The sequence below is a fragment of the Eublepharis macularius genome, chromosome 2 (genome assembly GCF_028583425.1).
Source record: "Eublepharis macularius isolate TG4126 chromosome 2, MPM_Emac_v1.0, whole genome shotgun sequence".
Classification (NCBI taxonomy): domain Eukaryota; kingdom Metazoa; phylum Chordata; class Lepidosauria; order Squamata; family Eublepharidae; genus Eublepharis; species Eublepharis macularius.
The window spans coordinates 196,170,414-196,190,831 of record NC_072791.1 but is presented as its reverse complement, the minus strand read 5'-3'; the positions used below and the strand labels follow the sequence as shown (position 1 = coordinate 196,190,831).

Genomic DNA, 20,418 nt, shown 5'->3' with positions numbered 1-20,418 from the left:
TAGAAGCTGTGACTGACCCAAGGTCACCCAGTTGGCTTCAAGTGGAGGAGTGGGGAATCAAACCCGGTTCTCCACATTAGAGTCCCGCCACTCTTGAACACTACACCAAACTGGCTCTCAGAAATACCTGCCTCTGCCCGCTGATCGCCAGCTGATCAGCATGAGGAGGCAGCCTGGGAGAAGTGCCCACACCAGAGGATACATCACTACACCAAACTGGCTCTCTTTGGAGGTGCTCTAACTTCTACTGAAGCATATGGCTCTCAGTTTGGGTCATATGCAGTTATCTGTCCCGCAGGAATGTTTGGCAAGATGCACCATGCACTCTTGTGCTTGTGACATATTATAGACCAAGTTCAAAAGACCTCTTCCCAGTGAACCCCATGGCATACCCGAACCTTCTTTTCACAATCCTCTTTGTTTCAAAGAAGGTTTGACATGTATCACAAAGGGCTACTATTCAAGAAGCGTAAAGTCAAAGCCTCATTGGACATACGGAATTCATTGTACGGTTCTTCAGATGCAACCCATAACAACAATCTATTAGTATATTAATGGACAGAAGATGCTGCCATTGGATAATGGTTTGTAACTGATGACGGCAGAACCATTTGCCGCCTTGTGATTCCGTTATATTTATACCAAATTATCTAAATCATATTAGTAACACAGATGCTTGCATAGATTGAAAGACCTAGACATAAAATGGAGGCAAAATGAATCAAAAATTATTTGCAGACTGACGCAGTAGCTTCTCTGCCATACACCAGACTGGAGCTGACTGAATATTGCAATAACAGTGATTCTGAGTTATGGCATAGCCATTCAGTCCAAGGGTAATTATATTCTTTAATATTCATTATGTATAAATATTTGTACTTATGTCAGGGAAATCACTCCAATAGAAAAAAAAGTCAAGCATTTGCATAAGTATCTGTGAAAAACACTTAAACATTATAGCTTGGATCCTATGCAGTTCCCATAGAACATCTACAGTGTAAAGCTATGAAGAGTTACCCTAGTCTTCGTCCACTGAATTTGGCAGGCTTAGATCAGAGTAACTCTGCATCGAACTGCACTGCTAATGAGTTAATTGTTCTGTTCATGTTCTACTGTTGTGTAACAGAAAGCACTTATGACAACAGTATTACTTGCCTAAGCTCTAAATTTGCCCCCATTGGACATTTCAGGAAAGAATAAATTGGACATTATGGCATTTTCTAGAAAAATATACCACATGAAGACAGAACAAATCACCATATTGATTCAAGGGCATCTCCTCCACCTGTGCAACTGTTTGTAGAAGCACAACAAATTCACAAGACAGAAGTGCCACTAAGTTCTTGGCAATTTACAAAATAAAATGCCTCTTGCACACAAAGACAGAAGCATTAAAGAGGACAGACAAAAGGAAATAATTCTTTACTCAGTAAGTAGTTACATTGTGGAATTCACTGCCAGTGGAGTTAGTAATAGCCGTGAGTATAAATACCTTAAAAAGGGGTGAAACAGATTCATGGAAGAGAGATCTATCCATAGTTACTAGCCATGGTGACTGAGAGCCAAGCTACAAGTGATGCCTGACACGGTTTGGACACTTGTCAGCTTCCCTCAAGTTTTGATGGGAAATGTAGGCGTCCTGGTTTTACAGCTTGGCTCTCCATTACGGCTGCAAAACCAGGACGCCTACATTTCCCATCAAAACTTTCAGTCCTAAAAGAGTTACAACCTTCCAAGTCCACTGAAGTAAATGGGCTTAGAAGGGTGTGACCTTGCTTAGGACTGAACTGTTAGTAACTTTAAATTATTTTCATTGACTCCTCTTATATTCACATACTTACCTGTTTCCTCAATACACTGAGTGACATTAGAAGCTTTGTTAGCCTCAAATGAAGTTTCTTCATGTTGAGAAACCTGTGAAAAAAATACTGAGTTTCAATATAAATCAATAATTTATCAGGATTTGTGCTGTGTGAATTGGAGGACACACAGGTGCTCTGCGAAGGGAATCATCTGACCTCTACCACAACTGTACTATAGTTTTCTATGAACCAGTTCAAAACTCATACTTACAATGGAGGTTGAGAGCCAAGCTACAAGTGATGCATGACACAGGTTGGACACTTGTCAGCTTTCCTCAAGTTTTGATGGGAAATGTAGGCATCCTGGTCTTGCAGCTGTAATGGAGAGCCAAGCTGTAAAACCAGGACGCCTACATTTCCCATCAAAACTTGAGGGGAGCTGACAAGTGTCCAACCTGTGTCAGGCGTCACTTGTAGCTTGGCTCTTAGACAACATCCAGCCTAGTGTAGTTTCTACCCACGGCTTATACATTTTAATTAAATGACAATATGGAACTATGGAGTGTATACATGGTTTGGTTTCATTTGGTTCTGGAATCGGAACAGAAAAATCTTGTGCTCTGTGTGGTGCATGCAGAAAAGATAGCTAGGAGAGGCTCGCTTTCACTTAGCGCAAGCAGAGTGTGGGAAGCAATTGTAGCGCTGACACTTGGGGGCCTCCCATGAGACCCAGCTCCTCTTCCTACTCTCCGCACTTGTAATTCAGCAGTAACAGAACTTCCGTACCTCTACGTGGGTATTTTAGAGATTACAGTGAAGCACTTTGGTCATTGAAAAGGCTTCGTATGCATGTAGCATACATCACATAAGTGCAATGTTTATGGCTAGTTCATACATGTTAACGGCCATGTAGAGATACATTAATGTAGAAGGATCAAAACTGTAACGGTTGTTGCTGTCTCTATGTATTTCAAGGTTCCTGTTAATGTTTCTTTAGGTATTTGCATATGTGTAAATGATTGTGTAAGAGCCCTGTGGCGCAGAGTGGTAAGGGGCAGTACTGCAGCCCAAGCTCTGCTCACGATCTGAGTTCGATCCTGGCGGAAGCCGGGTTCAGGTAACAGGCTCAAGGTTGAATCATCCTTCCATCCTTCCGAGGTCGGTAAAATGAGTACCCAGTTTGCTGGGGGTAAAGTGTAGATGACTGGGGAAGGCAATGGCAAACCACCCTGTAACAAAAAATCTGCCAAGAAAACGTCCTGATGCGACATCGCCCCATGGGTCAGTTATGACTCAGTGCTTGCATTCATTTTTGCTTCATTTGTCATTACATGAGTTTGTGTTCAGTTCTTCATTACCATCATGGGAACTGTCTCCATTTCTTGTCTCCATTTCTTCCTGGTGGCAGGTGTTGCTGCTTCTGATGGCAGTGATGATGCCCAGATAGATAAGCAAGTAGGCTGGCAGATGTGTGAGTGGGGGAATAAATCCCAGCCTTAGGTGTTCCCAAGCCATCTTAGATCTGGGGCATGCAGAGCACAGTGGGCCTGTCCACCATTATGTGAGGACTAATTTCCCATGATGCACTGAGGCACACAGCCTCAGACACATTAGAAACAGTGTCTGAGGTGCCTGGAGTGGGAGAAATAACTTTGTTTTTCCTACTGGCCACCTTCCTGCTTACCTGATTGCCATCATTAGTGCTGACGGCCTGGCCAACAGCAGCAACTGTCACCATCAAAGTAAGTGCGAGAATGAGAGAAGAAAGAGGAGGAAGAAATGGGAGGGCAATGAATGACGATACAGCATTTTGTTCACCCCCCCTTTTGTTTTCGTTACCCAAATAAATGAAAGCAATTGGGCTGTAGGTTTTGTTTTTTATCATTTGGTAATCAATAAATATCCTTCACATTGTCGAAGGCTTTCACGGCCAGAGAACGATGGTTGTTGTGGATTTTCCGGGCTGTATAGCCGTGGTCTTGGCATTGTAGTTCCTGACGTTTCACCAGCAGCTGTGACTGGCATCTTCAGAGGTGTAGCACCAAAAGACAGAGATCTTTCAGTGTCACAGTGTGGAAAAGATGTTGGCAGGTAATTTCTATCTACTCAGGAAGGTGGGGTTGGGCTGAGTCATCCTGTAAGAGTTTCCCAGGGTGTGGAATGCTAATAGAGGGAGGCTTCACTGTATCCTGAGGAGGTTCTTTTGCATATGGATTCGTGCTTGATATGCTAATCTTCTCTGCAGGGCTATTGTAGGGTATAGAGTATTTTGTTAGCATTCCACACCCTGGGAAATCTCCTCCACCTGTGCAACTGCTTGCAGAAGCACAACAAATTTACAAGACAGAAATGCCACTAAGTTCTTGGCAATTTACAAAATAAAATGCCTCTTGCACAAAGACTCTTCCATTAGCATTCCACACCCTGGGAAACTCTTACAGGATGACTCAGCCCAACCCCACCTTCCTGAGTAGATAGAAATTACCTGCCAAATCTTTTCCACACTGTGACACTGAAGGATCTCTGTCTTTTGGTGCTACACCTCTGAAGATGGCAGTCACAGCTGCTGGAGAAACGTCAGGAACTACAATGCCAAGACCATGGCTATACAGCCCGGAAAATCCACAACAACCATCCTTCACATTTAACCTTTTAAAAACTCCCCCCTTGTTCCAGCTGACCCAAAGTGACATCATTGGCCCTGGGAGAATGTGTGCACTTTGCACGTGCACATGTGGTACCAGGGGCACCACCTCCCACCAAGAGTTGCCCCCTGTGCTGGCAACCCACTGAGTTCCACCACCTCTTTTCCCAGAAAAAAATCCCTGTGTACACACAAGTGTGAATTGGGTATGTATAAAACACCTATTTGCCTCCAAAGCAGAATGGCTGTCACAAGCACAACAAGCTTATCCAAACCCTTCAAAACTCTGTACGGTGGCCTATTGACATAATTGTTACTTGAAGTTACCGTTTCTGAGTGAATGGTTTCCGCCTGAGTTGCTTTCAAAGTCTCTTCATTTAGGCTGGTTTGTTTGCTACTGCTCGACATCTTGGTTTGACTTCTATTTGTCACCTTCTAAAGATAAATAAAAAAAACATAAATTCCATGTTGGCACTTTTATGAAGACTGTTAAAATTTAAAAAAATATTTTCCAATGTAAATTACTCTGTGTACATGATTAAATAGCCAGTTTTTACTAGAAAATTGCAATTAATAATACCATTACATTGTTAAAACTTTGGTCTGTCAAGGTCAGTATTGTCTACTGTGATTGTCTGCAGCTCTACAGAATATCATATACTCTATCACTGAGCCATAGTCCCGCCACTCTTACCATTCATAAGTGTATCCACTTTGTTGCAAACACACACTGTAGGTTCATTACTACCATGCATCTACAAGATTTCTCTCTCTACAATGCCTGTAGAATAAGATAAATATTAAACCAAGTAGAAGGACAAGAACTGAACTGAGTTTTAATGGAAATCTGCTGATTTAGAGCCAAGCTACAAGTGACGAATTACACTTGAATGGCAAGTGAACAGACTCACGTGTATTCCTCCCTGTTCACTTGCCATTCACTTGCGCTCTACTTGATCACTATGTGGTCAAGTGAAGCGCAAGTGAATGGCAAGTGAACAGGGAGGAATACACGTGAGTCTGTTCACTTGCCAGGCAAGTGTCATTTGTTACTTGTAGCTTGGCTCTTAAATCTGGTTGACTCTATTCCCCTGAAAAGACCAAGCACATCTGAAATTACTTGGGTACACAAATGCTCCTGGTGTATAAGAGCTAAGCTACAAGTGACGCCTGACACAGGTTGGACACTTGTCAGCTTCCCTCAAGTTTTGATGGGAAATGTAGGCATTCTGGTCTTGCAGCTGTAATGGAGAGCCAAGCTGTAAAACCAGGATGCCTACATTTCCCATCGAAACTTGAGGGAAGCTAACAAGTGTCCAACCTGTGTCAGTCATCACTTGTAGCTTGGCTCTGAGTGGTGATCTGTGCAAGTCATACCCCTATTCTCACAATAGAGATAACGGGGATTAAATTTTCATAAAAGCATTTATTCCTTTGTTGGTGTTCCTTAGTTTCATATACATTTCCTCATGTTCAAAACGGAAACAGAAAAACTGCATTGGAGGGGATACAGCTCTATATCTTCTAAATTCTTGCCTGTTGAAGTAGTAACCTGCCACAAGGCAGCATCAAGGATGGATAAAGGTGAAGAGCCAGCAGCAGAGTGTCTACTTTGCATGCAGATGGACATAGGTACAACCCTCAGTATTTCCAATTAAAAGTAACAGGTAGTAGGTGATGTGAAAGCCCTTTACCTGAAACCTGAAGAGCAGCTACCTGTCAGACCAGACAACAGTGGTCTTGATCGACCAGAGGTCTGATCCAGTGTAAGGCAGCTTTATGTATTCAGGAATATGGAAGAAGACACAAGCTTAGTCTATGCAGGTAGCAGCAGCTGGAAGAATAGGCAAAATTATTTATACATGCCTTTTTCATAAAAGTAATTGTGGGAATGCTGTTGTAAAGTGAGTTTCACATGTAAATAGTGTGCTGAAGAAAGCAAATGCAGAAAAATCAATGCACGTCCCACAGGTAAGAATGGATGTTAACAAGTGCCGAAGATTGATTTTACATACAGAATTCTCTGCAGTAGATAATAGTTGAAGGGAATCAGAAAGCTCTTGGTCAAGGATCCCGGAACAGTGTCGTAAATTGTCACCTCAAAACTCCATATGGGAGTTCTATCAACCTAAAACTGCATTAAATTTAAGTGTTCTCTTAATTGTGCATTCATTATTTAGACAGTTTAATGCACAATGGTAGCCAAAGGTTATATATGGCTAGTATTAGTTTTCTGTTTGCTGTGCAATCTTTACACACCTTGTTATAAAGTAAAGGGAAGTGTGACTGATTTGAGGCTTATTCAGAATGTACTGATCAGTGGCATACCAGATCAGTTTGGCATGCAGGACCAGTTTCCCACTAGGAGAGGGCGAGGACATAGGGGGGAGCCATCAGTAACAGCTTGATATTACTTCTGGAGAAAAAACATAAGAGCTGTCATGCCTCTCTAAGAATCGCCAGAAACTCTATGGTAAAACCATGAAGTTTCTGGTAATTTCTAGAAAGGACTGATGTCACATCCAGGTTATTTCTGGAAGTGATGTTACACAGTTGCTGGCAGCCACAGTAGCAGCAGTGGGCAATGGGAGCAGGGTGCAGGGGATTCCCTGACTCCAGTGGGAGGCTGGCAAACCTATTCTCCTCCTAGGGCCTGAGGTAAGGTGTAATGGCTCCAGCAGCAACACTGCTTGGGCACAGCTTGCCCTTACTACGTCACACTAAATAGAACCCTCATTCCCCCACTCCCCCAAATTACCCTGCAGTTCCCAGAGTTTATAATGTTAAGTGTATATGGGATCTCAGTTCAAAACATGGAAAGTTTTGTGCAAGAGATTGTATTTAAGAAGCATTGCTTGGGAGGCACTAAAACAGATGGGTTATTTATGAACACATCCAACTGATATAGCCATAGTAAAGTTTCTTTCATTAAGGAATCAAAATGGCTAAATTCTCCCTGAGGTTAGTCTCCTAATATGCAGATTTATAACTGGAAACCTTTTTTCTCATTAAGAAGATTATTATTTATTTGATCTAATTAAATTTCTTGGAGTAGTAGGACATAAGTTCTTGGTGTTTTACAAATATAGCATTTTGCTGTCAACAAAGCACTTGGCCTAACAATAAAAGCAAGGGAAACACATGAAAGTAGTAACCAGCTGAGGGCTATCAGTATTCGTTACTAGAGCTGGGCACAAACGGGGGAAAAAGCACACGATGTTCGTTGTTCATTGCCATCCACGAACAGGGAATCACGAACAAGTTTTTGCAAGCCTTTACTTATTTCATCTGATGCTAGTGGGAACATTAGCTGAAAACTGATTTGAACATTCTTTAACGGGGGGAAGAATAAATATTTAAATAGCCTACGGAAACTTGTGCTCTAGCCAGTCTTAAAGGTGCAACTGGATCGTCTTAATATTATTTTCTGTAACGACAACCACACTTAAATAGTTCTGTGTCAAAATAAATGAGATCTTAGACTCAAAAGCATGGGTAATCTCCAACTCATTTGTGAACCATATTTGTATTCAATATTGTTTAGCTTGGGGACTGTATCCATCACTCAGCCCCCGTGTCTGTCTGTCCATCTATCCATCCATCTTTGTTTGCCTTTGTACAGCCCTGGTAAAAACCTGTCAATCCATTTCAAGCAAAAGCTTAAATAGAATGGATGATCCCTGCCTGTTAGTGGCCCATACTGGTAATCACATTCTTCAGAGAGATGTGCAGCTCACAATCTCTGAAGGGAGTGATGATCATATTCTCCAGCAATGACCCAGGTGCACTTCCCTGGTTTTACTAGCAGTAATCCATTTTCATGGGCTTTCTTGTGCTTTTATGATGAGCCAAACTTCATATCAGTTGATGCTCTTTGTTATGGCTTTGTGTCCTCTAGTCTATAAGAATTCAGCTTGTATTACGTTTATCCCTTTCCATGCAGCAGGCCAGCTGCTCTTTTGTCTGACTGTGTTTGTGTCTGACAGCCAGGTTTATGCAGTATTGACTGATTGGTCTGCTTACCCTTCAGAATCAATTTAGGGGTTGCATCTGAGACTGTTTTTTTCAAGAACAGAAGAGGTTGTTTCTAATTTCAAGCAATATAATGGCACAGTCCAGCTTTGTTTCGTTTGTCTTCCTGGGAAGATACAGGGCCTGGTGACCCCTGCTGAGCAATAGTGAGTTGGATGCACACACATGGACTAAAATAAATGGCTGGACTGTCAACGAGGTTTGCAGTCCAACTACAGGAACCATGCAGTGTTCAGCAACTGGAAAGGCATGCATAGTATCTATGAAGCTTGATCTCTTTGGGCTGTAATTCTATGCAAGTTAATTTGGGAGTTTGCCCCACTAAACACAAACACGCACAAAATTGAGCTGTAGATAAGCATAGTGTCCATCAGTGGGAACGGTATGCATTGCATTCATGTGCACCCATGGAATCTAGTTTATTAGGGCTGTAATTCTATGCATACTAACTTGGAAGTCTGACCTACTGAACACAGATGAAAGATGCACTGAATTGTATGTATTCCAAGTGTCACCAGACTGGAGTGATGGTATTTCATGTCAAGATGTATGCTACTTGCTGCTAGGATTGCCAATGATTTAGTCTGAACATAAATTGTTAATCTACCGCATTTATATTTGAAGAGCAGAAGTACATATTGAGCGAATGGTGCAAGATAACAGACTGTGCTCTTTGGGTTTTTTTACAGCATTGGTGCTCATGTTAGAGGCTTTTTTCCTTTAAAGTTATTTTAAAATTATTTAATGGTCCTAAGCAGCATTGTATCAAAAAGACAACTTGACAGCAACATTTTCCCGCTGCTGATTTCCAGAGTCACTTGGCATTTCAGAGTGAGCCCCACCTCTTTCTGCAGCCTTCTGTAGGGCAAGCTGCTCCGCTGTCCATGGGCTGCGTCCCCTTTTTTACCTGGTCCTAAGCAACAATCACGTGGGAGAGTCAAGCGAAAAGACCTACTATACACTGATAATATTTGTCATCCTGACTGGTTGTCTTGACTGAGTCTGTTTTTACTGTTTGGCTGGTCCTTTTCCATACGCCATTAATCCATCTCACCTGCTGAAAGCAGCAAGAGATGTTTCTTTGAATCCTGGCTCAGTTGTACCCAGGTTCCATTCTGTGTCTAATTTGATTTCTGTTCATCCATTTTCTTTTCTTGCACTCTATCGAACTGTCATTCAGCTGTTAAGAAGGTGATGGCTTAATCTCATTTCTCCTCTGAGACTTGGATTTTACCACTGGATTCAAGCACCTCTTGCCTTGAGCTTTTTATCTTGCCTTTATTCACATTGCTTCACGGTTTGGGGAAGGGGGGGCATAGGTCTTCTCCTATCATTATTTTGCTATGTTGTGTGTTCTTTTATCCTCTTGATCATACTTTTTAGTATTATTACTCTTTTCATTTGTTTTGTCTCTGTGATTTACAGTCCCCCTGGTTTCATGAACAATGGCTTTTTTTCTTAGTGCATGATTCTCTTGTTCTTCGTCTAAGTGACTTCAATATTCGGGCTGATCAATCTAGAAACTATAAGGCTCAATCTTCTAAATTCCTTTGGAAACCCCCCCCCCCAGCCCCTGCTCTTATACTCATTCTGCAGGGCCATTTTCACACTACTAACCTGCTTCCGTGATGTTGCGAAACGTAGCGCAAAAAATGCGGAAGATAGCGTCTTCTCGCAAGAGTTTTGCGCGACATTGCACAAAACTCTCGCGAAAAGACGCTATCTTCCGCGTTTTTTGCGCTACATTTTGCAACACCACGGAAGCAGGTAAGTAGTGTGAAAACGGCCCAGGTCACACTTCGGATAAGATACATTTTTGTTGTTAACTGCTTGGTTTTATTAATTTATGTTTTTCCACCGGTGAATTACTACTGGTATCTTTTGAATTTCACTGTGTGGTCACTTTGGGAATGTTCTTCCTTTTTTTTCTCAATTATCTCCTTTACTCCCCTGCTCTCTGAGTCCTGACATCTTCACGGAGGCTTTTTTACTGTTTTACTCTGCTTTTATGTCTCTTCATTCATATTCCCATTCTCCATGTTTTTTCCTTCGTGGTGTCAACTTTGTTCCTGTACGTGGGTTGTTGAGCATTAGTAGGGAAAGTCTTGATAAGACTCTTGAGGGATCTTTAATTTCATTCACTATAATTTTACAGTTGCTCCATTTTTGTCTATTCTCCAGTCTGCTAAATAATCTTACTTTTCCAGCTTTGATTACTTCTCATTGTTTTTCTGGCCATCTTTCTTTATTTTTATATCTACTAATCCTTCTTTCCCCCAGTATGACTGGTTTCTGCTTATTTAGATTCCATGATAAATTATTTACTATTCATTTCTGTTTCTTAATCAATATTTTATATATTTATTCTATATATTTCTCTACATTTCCCCCCTCTCTCTATAATTTTTTTCTGAATATTCTCTTCCATATTTTTTCTCCTGTCTATACCATTTCTTTGGATGGCCTTTTCATTCTTCTGCTTCCATCCCAAAGTGCTTATTTATTTTAAATATTTATTTAGAAACGTATATCCATCTTTGCCCAAGGAGGTTAACAAAGTAAAAACAAAACAATAAGATCTTAAAAACAACTACATAAGAAATTATGGATAATTAAGAAACCATAAAAACAAGCCAAGGGCATAAAAACAGCACAAAAACATTCAGCAGCCTAAACCGATATTAATAAAACAGCCCTCCAGCTAGAAGCAGAACATTAAACACAGCTTTTAAAAGATGGAACCCTTTTATATGCTGGGGGGAAAAGATGGAACCTGTTAGTTTAAAAACCGAATATAAAGAAATATTTGGCTTGGGTCCTGAAGGGCAGTAAGATAGGTTCCAAGTAGGCTTCTAGGTAGAGGGCATTCCAAAGGTGAAGTACGACCATGGATAAAGCCCTCTCTCTGGTCACTCACCACCTGCCTTCTACAGGCAGGGGCACAAAGAACAGGGCTGGAAACAGGTTCTTAACTGGTGGGCTGGACAGTACGGAAGGGGCAATCCTTGTGCAACTGATTCTACTTACACTATTGATTCTATTATTCTCTATTTTCTCTTGGACTGCAGTGGAAGGGAGGAGACGAACAAGTCATACTTCATGGGAAGAAATGGTTCTGTTCATGGAAATGCTCTGTTGGATCCAAGTTTATGTTTATCATCCAACCGTAACAACCTGCATTTGGTAATTAATTTGTCTGAGTGTCCCTATTCTGTTTTCTTCCTGATCCATTCTCTTGTTTTCAATACATTTGAACACGTTATTCTTGTGAAATCATAATTTTTCTGGTTGGCATTCTGCCTTGTTTCTCCTTTAATCTTGCTAAATATATTTATTGCACTTCTGCTATTGGTTTGCCCATGCCGTGCCCCCCCCCAACTCCCAGCCCATTGTGATGTCTCAAGATTCTGTTCTTGGCCCTTTGCTTCTCAGTCATTATTACCATCTTGCAGATTTGCCATTCAATCTTTTTGGCATTCATTATTATCTGATGATATTCAGTTATTCTCTGATCTGTCATCTTCTTTTGTTGATCTTTCATCTGGTCTTCTTGCTCTCTCTTTCCTCATGGCTGTCTGCTTGCTCTTTGAAGTTAAATCTTTCAAAGAAAGAATTTCTTACTTTTCCTCCGGTCTCTTCTCTTCCCATTCCTTCTGTTTCTTTGACTAGTGCTGATGTTATCATTTGTCCTTCTCCTCAAGCTAGGGAGCCTGGTATTATTTTTGATCCTTTTTCCTCCTTTTTCTTCTCAGATTTCATCATTATCGAAGTCATTTTCAATTGTCAGCTAAAAATTCATGCTTTATAATGCTGATTCTGCCCATTATTTGGACTGGTCTCTTATTTTGTACCAATATATTGGATTACTGTAATAATGTTTTTCTTGGGTTTCCTGATTCCCACTTCGAGCCACTGGTTTCTCTTTAGGGTCCTGTCACCTGCCTTACTTTTTCTTCTGCACAAAAAGAACTGATTTCTCTTCACTAGTTATTTTTTTTTATAATATGTATTCTGCATCTTCTACTGATCTTTCTTTTTTGGCATCTCTATGTTTGCCTTCTCATTTGTCCTCAGGTAAGGGGAAGGAATTTTAATTCCTCCTCCTATGGCAGACCTCTAATTCTCCCCTCATGCTATACTTTGGACTCCCTGTCCCCCAGGAGGATGATTAGTGGGCGTATTTTGGGATGCAGCAAAAGAAGGGGGTAAAGTCATGCTCCTCTGACTGAAATACTTCAGTCAGTAGATATTTTCAGTGGGATCCATCCTGTCTTTACATTCTGGTTCTTTGTTGCTTTTTACTGCTATACGTCTTTCTTCATTATACATCTTCATGTTTTTTTCTCATAACTCCATCTATGAAATTCCTTACCAAATGATATTAGTTCAGTTAATTCTTTTAAAAAAATCTTAAAATTAATCCGTTCTACAACAGACAAACAAAGTAATCAGAGTATAGGACTAGGCCCCAGGAGACATTGGTTCAAGTTTCCACTCAGCCATGAGGCTAACTGGGTTTCTGGTAAAATGGGTGAAGGAACCATGTACGCCTCTGAACACCATGTAGGAAGGGTGGGATAAAAAAATATATATTTATATCCAGTTATATTTGTTTAGAGACTGAGCAGTTAATTAGGAAGTTGCTGCTACCAGTCTCACCTCTGCTGTGAAGTTACTTGGTAGCCTTCTGCAAGCAACCTCTCTGTCAGCCTCAGCCTCTCCCAGATAATAACACGTAGGCTGCAATCCTAAGAACACTTTCCTGGGAGTAAGCCCCTCACAGAATGAAGTGGGACTTATTTCTGAGTAGCTCTATTTAGGATTGCTCTCTTAATTACCTCTGTCTTGCCTGGACTCAGTTTCAGCTTCTTCTGCCTTAGGCACATTTTATTCATTGTCTATAGGGGGTGCTTGGGGTGAACCCAGCCTTGCTGTTTGATAAGCAGGTTGGTGCAGTGGCCAAGAATGCTTTCTGTCAGCACTGCAGTATCTGATTCACCCATTCTCCCCCAACCTTTAAAGCCTGATATCTGATATATCTTCCCTGATAGATATATATCTGATATATCTTCCCATATATCCTTGTGAGGTTATTCTGGTCCTCTGCCTGCCACCTTCTGCTTGTTTCCCCCTGAAGGTTGTTCACTTCACAGCTGCTAGGCTTTTTCAATATAATAAGGGAGGGGTGAAACCACACGAGTAGAATAAGTATAAAGAATCAATACATAAATAAAGAAAATCAAGTCAATATGTATTGGAGCAAAGAGCTCTCCTCTGAATCAATTTTTTTTACACAATAAACAAATCAATATTATTAAACAATTAACAAGGTGCAGTAAAGGTGCAAAAAGGAAGATGTCCCACAGGTAAGCTTCCAACACGAATGACACGGTAAGTGTCATTACCATGGAAATTGGAAAGTGCCATCAAGTCATAGCTGACTTACAGCAAGTCCCTGTTGGGGTTTTCAAGGCAAGAGACCAACAGAGGTGATTTGCCATTGCTTGCCTCTGAAAAGACGCTGTACGGCTGTTTTATTTGCTAGGGCTTTTAATAGGATTTGAGCGGTATGCATTTTCTTGTGTGTGTATGTGGGAGGGGGGAGTGTTAAGTGCAGTTTTATTTACACGTTGAATCATAAGGGAAAGGTGAAATACAAATATTTTAATAAATAAGTAATGTATAATGTTAATTTATTGATGCCCCCAAAATGTAAAGGATAAATGTTTATGTTTTATAGGAAAATGTAACACAAGGTAATACAAAAGGGCATGGAAATAATTCGGCTCACCCGGATGGCAGCACCACAGCTTGCACAGGGGCCGTGTTTGCAGCCCTGGAAGAAGGAAAGGTAGTTGGGCATTTCCTAGGCATTCAAGGGCTTTGCTGGATGGGTGGAGCCAAAGTCATATTTGCCTGCTCTGACCTTCCCCAGCACACAGTTGTCTTTGTTGCTCGGCTTGAGCAGAGCACACTTCAAGCTGAGTTCCTTTGAGGCTGGTTTTATTGAAGACCTTCAGGTCTAAGCAGCAGTAGCTGCCTTGGAAAAGCTTGGAAATTCCCCTGCTTGCTACCTTCAAACTCCAGGAGGAAAGCCAGGGCCCAACGCCAGGCTCAGTGGTTTGGCAGAGATTCCCCCCCCCCCACTTCTTATTTACATTTGGGGCTTTGTATCTATCAGTCAGGAGGGCTACAGCATGCTGCCTAAGAAAGGCCAAAGAAAGCCCAAAGGCAAACAGCCAGCAAAGAGGCAAGCCCCTGAAAGTGCTGTGCCGGTGCTGTCCTCCTCTCATAGGAGGAGTCCTTTAGTAGTAGCGTTGCCAACCCCAGGTGGTGGCTGGAGATATCCTGGTAGGGGTGCCAGACCCCCGTGGGGGCGGGAGATCCCCCGCCCTCGCCCCCACACCCTGCCCCCCACTTACCTGGCCAGCGAGGGGGGCACTCCCTCTGTGTGCGCTCCCCTGCAGAGCTGCGTGCTCCCGTGGATCGGACCCGTTTTGGGGCGCTGCAGAGCACAAGAGCATTCCTGCACTCTGCAGCGCCTCAAAGTGGGCCCATTTTGGCTCAGATTGGGCCTGTCTTGAGTTGCTGTGGAGCACAGGAGCGCTCCTGTGCACTGCAGCTTCCCAAAACGGGCCTGATCCATGCCAAAACAGGCCCATTTTGAGGCGCTGCGGAGTGCAGGAATGCTCCTGCACTCCACAGCACCTCAAAACGGGCCTGATCCACGGGCGCATTTTGGGCTGCTGTGGAGTGCAGGAACGTTCCTGTGCTCCACAGCAGCCCCCAACGCAAGCCCCTGCGGAGTGTGGGCGCTTTGGGGGGGGCGCTGCGTGATGACGTCACTTCCCGGAAGTGATGTCATCACGATGAGATTCAGAAGTGAAGGCAGATGAGATTCAGAAGTGAAGGCAGATGAGATTCAGAAGTGAAGGCGGTGTGGGCATAGCCCCGGTGGCAAATGATGCTGACGCGTATGTGGCTTCAGATCATCCATGCTGGCCTGAAGAGGCCTGCCCTATAGCGGTGATGGTAAGCACATTAAAGCACAGTGGGCATATGCATGGCTGTGGGAGTCCTGGGTTCAGCCTCTGTCCCTACACTTTTGATGCTTTACACTCAGTCAGAACCCAGGCTAGCACATCTCAGGGCCTGAGCTAGTCAGGACAGTGGCCTTCGTGGCCACAGCCATGAAGCAGACAGGTTGCCAGTCTGCACACATGGTCGGCTTTAGTCACTGTGACATGGCAGTGAGTCATGGCCTTGATGGCTCCCTGGCTGCCCCCCCCCTTTTTGTTTGGTACCTGGATATAATATAAAGGGCATAATGACTTAGCTAGTGCTGCATGGTTGCAGTGTGACGAGGAATTCAGTGCGTGGGGGCCGACCTCAAACCTGGCTTACCCTGGGATAGGATACACTAGCAGCTTGGGCTGCAGGTGATGTCTTCTGCAATACCAACATGGGGGATCACTTTGACAGTGGTCACCTTGTTCATAGGGCTGCTGTTGATCCTAGTATCTGTGTCCCGGGTGGTGCATTCCATTCAGCCCTGGATGCTTTCTTGGGAGTTCACCTCACAAGGAGTAGTGCTAGGAAATTCTGTAGAACTGGCCACAAACATCCAATCTGAGCTGCCCCCCCCCCCTTCATGGCTTGCAAACATCAGGGGCATGGAGTTAGGCCTGGTGGGAAGCTCAGTGGTGGTCCCAACAACAACAAACTGGAGAGGGGACCTGTCCCATAAATCTGAAGGTTCTTAGTGGTTGCTGGCTGCATATTCCAGGCGCCAGAATCTCCCTTTATTTGCAAGGTGGTTTCACATGGATGTCGGATCCCTGTTCAGGGTCCTGGTACAAAATAGCAAGGGAGTGTGCTGAGGGCAGGGTGCTGCCCCCCCTTTTGATGCCCCTCTTTTTCTGCATATAGGTCCTTTGACCAACAGTCAAGGTGGCTTGGTGATGTGGGGTCTGCAATTAAAATGGCAAAATGTGACACTGAGCCTGCCTTTCACTCACCAGTTCATCTCAAAGATTTTGTGTCATTGGGTTTCCCTTCATAGGGCAATATCATAAGGGCAATATCTTACAGTCAGGGCTCTTCAAAGGGAGTGGTCTGTCTTTTAGTGGTCTTTGAATGTTTCACCTCTTTTTGCAAGTGAGGGCTCTGCAGGTTCTGGCCATTACGAGGGTTAATTTTGCCTATAGAGTGATGGCACCTGATAGAGAGTTTCTTGGGACCCCTACTTGAGGCCGTAGGTGCTTCATCACAGGCTTAAGTTTGTAGGGAGGATTTGGCAGTGTCATATGAGTTGTTTCTCAACTGCTTTAATGGGCTTGCCTTGTGGAAGGAGGACCTGCTCTTAGAGGGAGAGTTTTTGGGTTAGCTCTGATGCTTCTTGGTTTCCAGATCTTAGTGGTAGTGTTTTGTGGTAAGGGAGTTTGTCTGCCACATTGTTCACTTTTGGTGTGACAATTCAAGGGGCAGTCCATGTTCTCAAGTCATCCCCCCCCCCAAAAAAAGTTATGAAACTGGTCAGACCATTTATGTTCCTGTGCTGCAGTTTAGGTGGCAAGAGGGGGGGTTGTCCTGGGTGACCTCAGGGTCGTGGCATGCCCATTTCCTATAGGCTTACAAGGACTTGCTGCACTCCAGCCAGTAGTGGGCTTAATGGCTCAAGGGGAGTTGTGGTCCTCTGCCTCACGTCATCTCACAGGGCACGCGTCCCCTTTCCCTACAGGCCCATGCAGGCTTGCACCGCCCAAGAAAGTAGTGGCCTGATGCCTCGAGGGTAGGTGCAGACCTTCGCCTCACATCCTAGTCATTCACCTGGGGGGTGATGACCTTGGCTCACTTTCCTTTCAGGTCATGCCGGCTTGCACTGCCCAGGCAACTAGTGGCCTGATGCTTTGAGGGGAGGTGCAGACCTCTGCCTCACATTTCAGCCATTCACCAGGGGAGTGATGACCTTGGCTCACAGGGCATGGCCCTTTCCTTACAGGCTCATGAGGCTTGCACTGCCCAGACAAGTAGTGGCCTCATGCTTTGAGGGGAGGGCGAACTTCTGCCTCACATCCTGGTCATTCACCAGGGGGTGATGACCTTAGCTCACAGAGCACGGCCCTTTCCTTACAGGCTCATACAGGCTTGCACCACCCAGGCAAGTAGTGGCCTGATGCTTTGAGCAGAGGTGTGGACTTCTGCCTCACATACTGGTCATTTGCCTGGAGAGTGTTCACCTTGAATTACAGGGCACGGCCCTTTCCTTACAGGCTCACACAGGTTTGCAGCGCCCAGACAAGTAGGGGCCCGATGCTTTGAGGGGAGGTGTGGACTTCCACCTCATGTACTAGTCATTTGCCTGGAGGATTTTGACCTTGAATTACAGGATATGGCCCTTTTCTTACAGGCTCACACAGGCTTGCAGCGCCAAGGCAAGTAGTGGCCTGATGGTTCTAGGGGAGGTGCAGTCCTCCGCCTCCTGTTTTGGTCATTCACCTGGATGGTAATGACTTTGGCTTTTGGGGAGGCCTGGGGCATTATTGGTTGCCCCTCAGTTTACTGAATTCACCAACCTCTACAGAGGTGATGGGGTCTACCTATTGGTTGCTGGCTATGACATATTCCTGGATGATTTACGGAAAGGGCTCAGGTTGGCCATAAGCCACCTGTGGGGCGCAAGGGCCTAAGCAGAGGCTTGGCCCTAGCGGTGGCAGATTAGGATGGGGAAATGAGTGGGATGGTGACCCCCTTGGCACATCCCCATTGGTGGGGAATTGGGGTCTGTCAGGAGCGACTGGTGTGGCTCCATGGCAGCCAGTTGTGAGGACAGACTGCCACATGGCTCCCCTGTACAAGTAAGGCCCTTCTGCTGAACGGCAAGGTGCTGCAGCTTGGAGGGGGAACCATTTGCCTGGCCGGCCCGGTCCCAGCCACGCGTTGTATGGCAGTGGGGGCTCGCCCAGACAGGTCAAGGCAGAGGTCATGGGTGACTCCAGGGCTTGACTTGTACTGCTAGTTAGATCACCTACCGTATTGACAGTTTGTGTTGAAATTAATAAAGTGGCCCAATTTTATACTCAAGCTTTGTGTCTGCCTTCTGTGTCGACTGGGGTGTGTGTGTGTGTGTGTGTGTGTGGCAAAAACTGATGGCTTCAAGTCATATAAAATGGAAACAAAAGAAAATTCAGAGTTGAAAAAAGTAAATTTTCCTAAGAGATCCTGAAGCATTATCTTAATTTGCAGCAGATTTTTTTTAAAGGAACATGATGCGAAAACCATCATTAGTGCGCTATTGTGGACAATGCTTGCCTTGTGGTCAATGCTTAAAATGGCTTTTTCTCAAGCTTCTGTTTCTGTCCTTGAGATCACGGTACATACATATTGCACTGAATGTAGACTCTAGATTCCAGAGTCATGTGATGATAAAGTACCAGTCTGGATTTCATTGTTCACATTAGGTATTTGAAGCCTGGTTTAGAAAAGGGCAACGCAATAGTCTCAATATTTACATTTGCTAGAGAGCTTTCAAAAGGGGGAAGCATCACACTGATAAAAAGAAACGGAATAATTTTCTGTGGTGGATTCTCTTAAGAGATGTTGAAAGTCTATAGATGCAAAGCCTCAATTCAGGAGTGAGAGGAAATGCATAACTCGTTTAGATTAGATTTTTGCTGGAGGCGACTCTTTCTGCACGTGTGACATATATCTCAAGGGATAAAGCTACCATGTGTTTCAGTATGCACTTATTTTTAGCCTTGGGTTTACTAAGTGAATACAAGGGATAAGGACCAGTTGTGATTGCATCCAGGGAAAATGTGGTACATTACTGCCAAAGAGCGTTAAGTCATATGACAAGCACCTATTTTTCCACTAGCAATGTGTATTATTTATGATTCTGCATCTAACCAAAGAGAAAGCTTCATCAGATATAAATTCAGCATAAGACGAGTCAAAGAATGAATAAATGGCTGCGCTCCAGAAGGCTTTGTAGGTCGATTTCTACCTTTTGATGATGATAAACCCAAGTATAGCACACATAAATCAATCCACTAATTATAAATTAAAAATGTAAATATAAAATGCAATGGGACAGAGGTGGATTGGGAAGCCAAAACAGCCATGAAAAAAATGCATGCATTTGGTCAGGTTTAAGGGCAGAGCCTAGTATGTCAAAGGATATAGAACTTAAAGGTGGTCTGTGTTTCTGTGTCCTTTCAGAATACATGAAAAATGAATAAATGGAGACAATTATTTACAATGTTGAGATCAAAATGGAGGTAGTTCATACGAAATTGCTAACATTCTCATGTAGCTGCAAAATCTATTGAATGATTGCCACCCAGTTGAAAACTTCAGCATACTTTCAAATTCTAATCTAAGACTAAAAAGAGAATTTCCTTCAATTAGAAATATCCTAGGAATTATGGTATTTTTAATTGGATTTTCAAATGCATCATGAAGCAGAAATCAGCTTACCTATTACAGGTTTTCAAAAAGCCAAAAAAAGAAAGGACCTTTGGGCATCTGTTCTCTCATCTCTGAGTTGTTGGCTTTATAGAAATAAATCCTATTATTAACAGTAATATTTTAGCTATAGGGCTAAGAAGCATAACATTAGAAGACTCTCTCTCTCTCTTTCTGGCTGATGTCTCCAAAGATAGGTGACAGAAAACAATATCTTAGCTTTCTTTAGTGTTAATAAAACAGGAAGAGGGCTTGTCTGGATAAAAACAGCATAATGATCCTTTACCTGTTTACTGGGAAGTCAGTCACACTTGGTTAAATGGGACTAAATTGTGGATAAATGTGCATAGGTTACGCATGGTTTTACAGGTACAGTAATACTAGTGAATAATTGATTAAGAGAGCAATTGTATGCAGGTCTACTCAGAACTCTATGAAAGTCTACTCAATAAGAGTTACTCTCAGGAAAGTGTA

General features: G+C 43.3%; 1 protein-coding gene across 1 annotated transcript in view; it reads right to left on the bottom strand.

Annotated features, from left to right (window-relative positions):
* Positions 1-20,418, bottom strand: part of XIRP2 (xin actin binding repeat containing 2) — a 101,856-nt gene that overhangs the window by 20,097 nt on the left and 61,341 nt on the right. Inside the window, exons 4-5 of the mRNA XM_054970114.1 lie at positions 4,774-4,881; positions 1,842-1,914 (exon numbers count right to left, since the gene is read on the bottom strand). Coding sequence (XP_054826089.1) covers positions 1,842-1,914; positions 4,774-4,881 — 181 coding nt within the window. The remainder of the gene's footprint in view (positions 1-1,841; positions 1,915-4,773; positions 4,882-20,418) is intronic.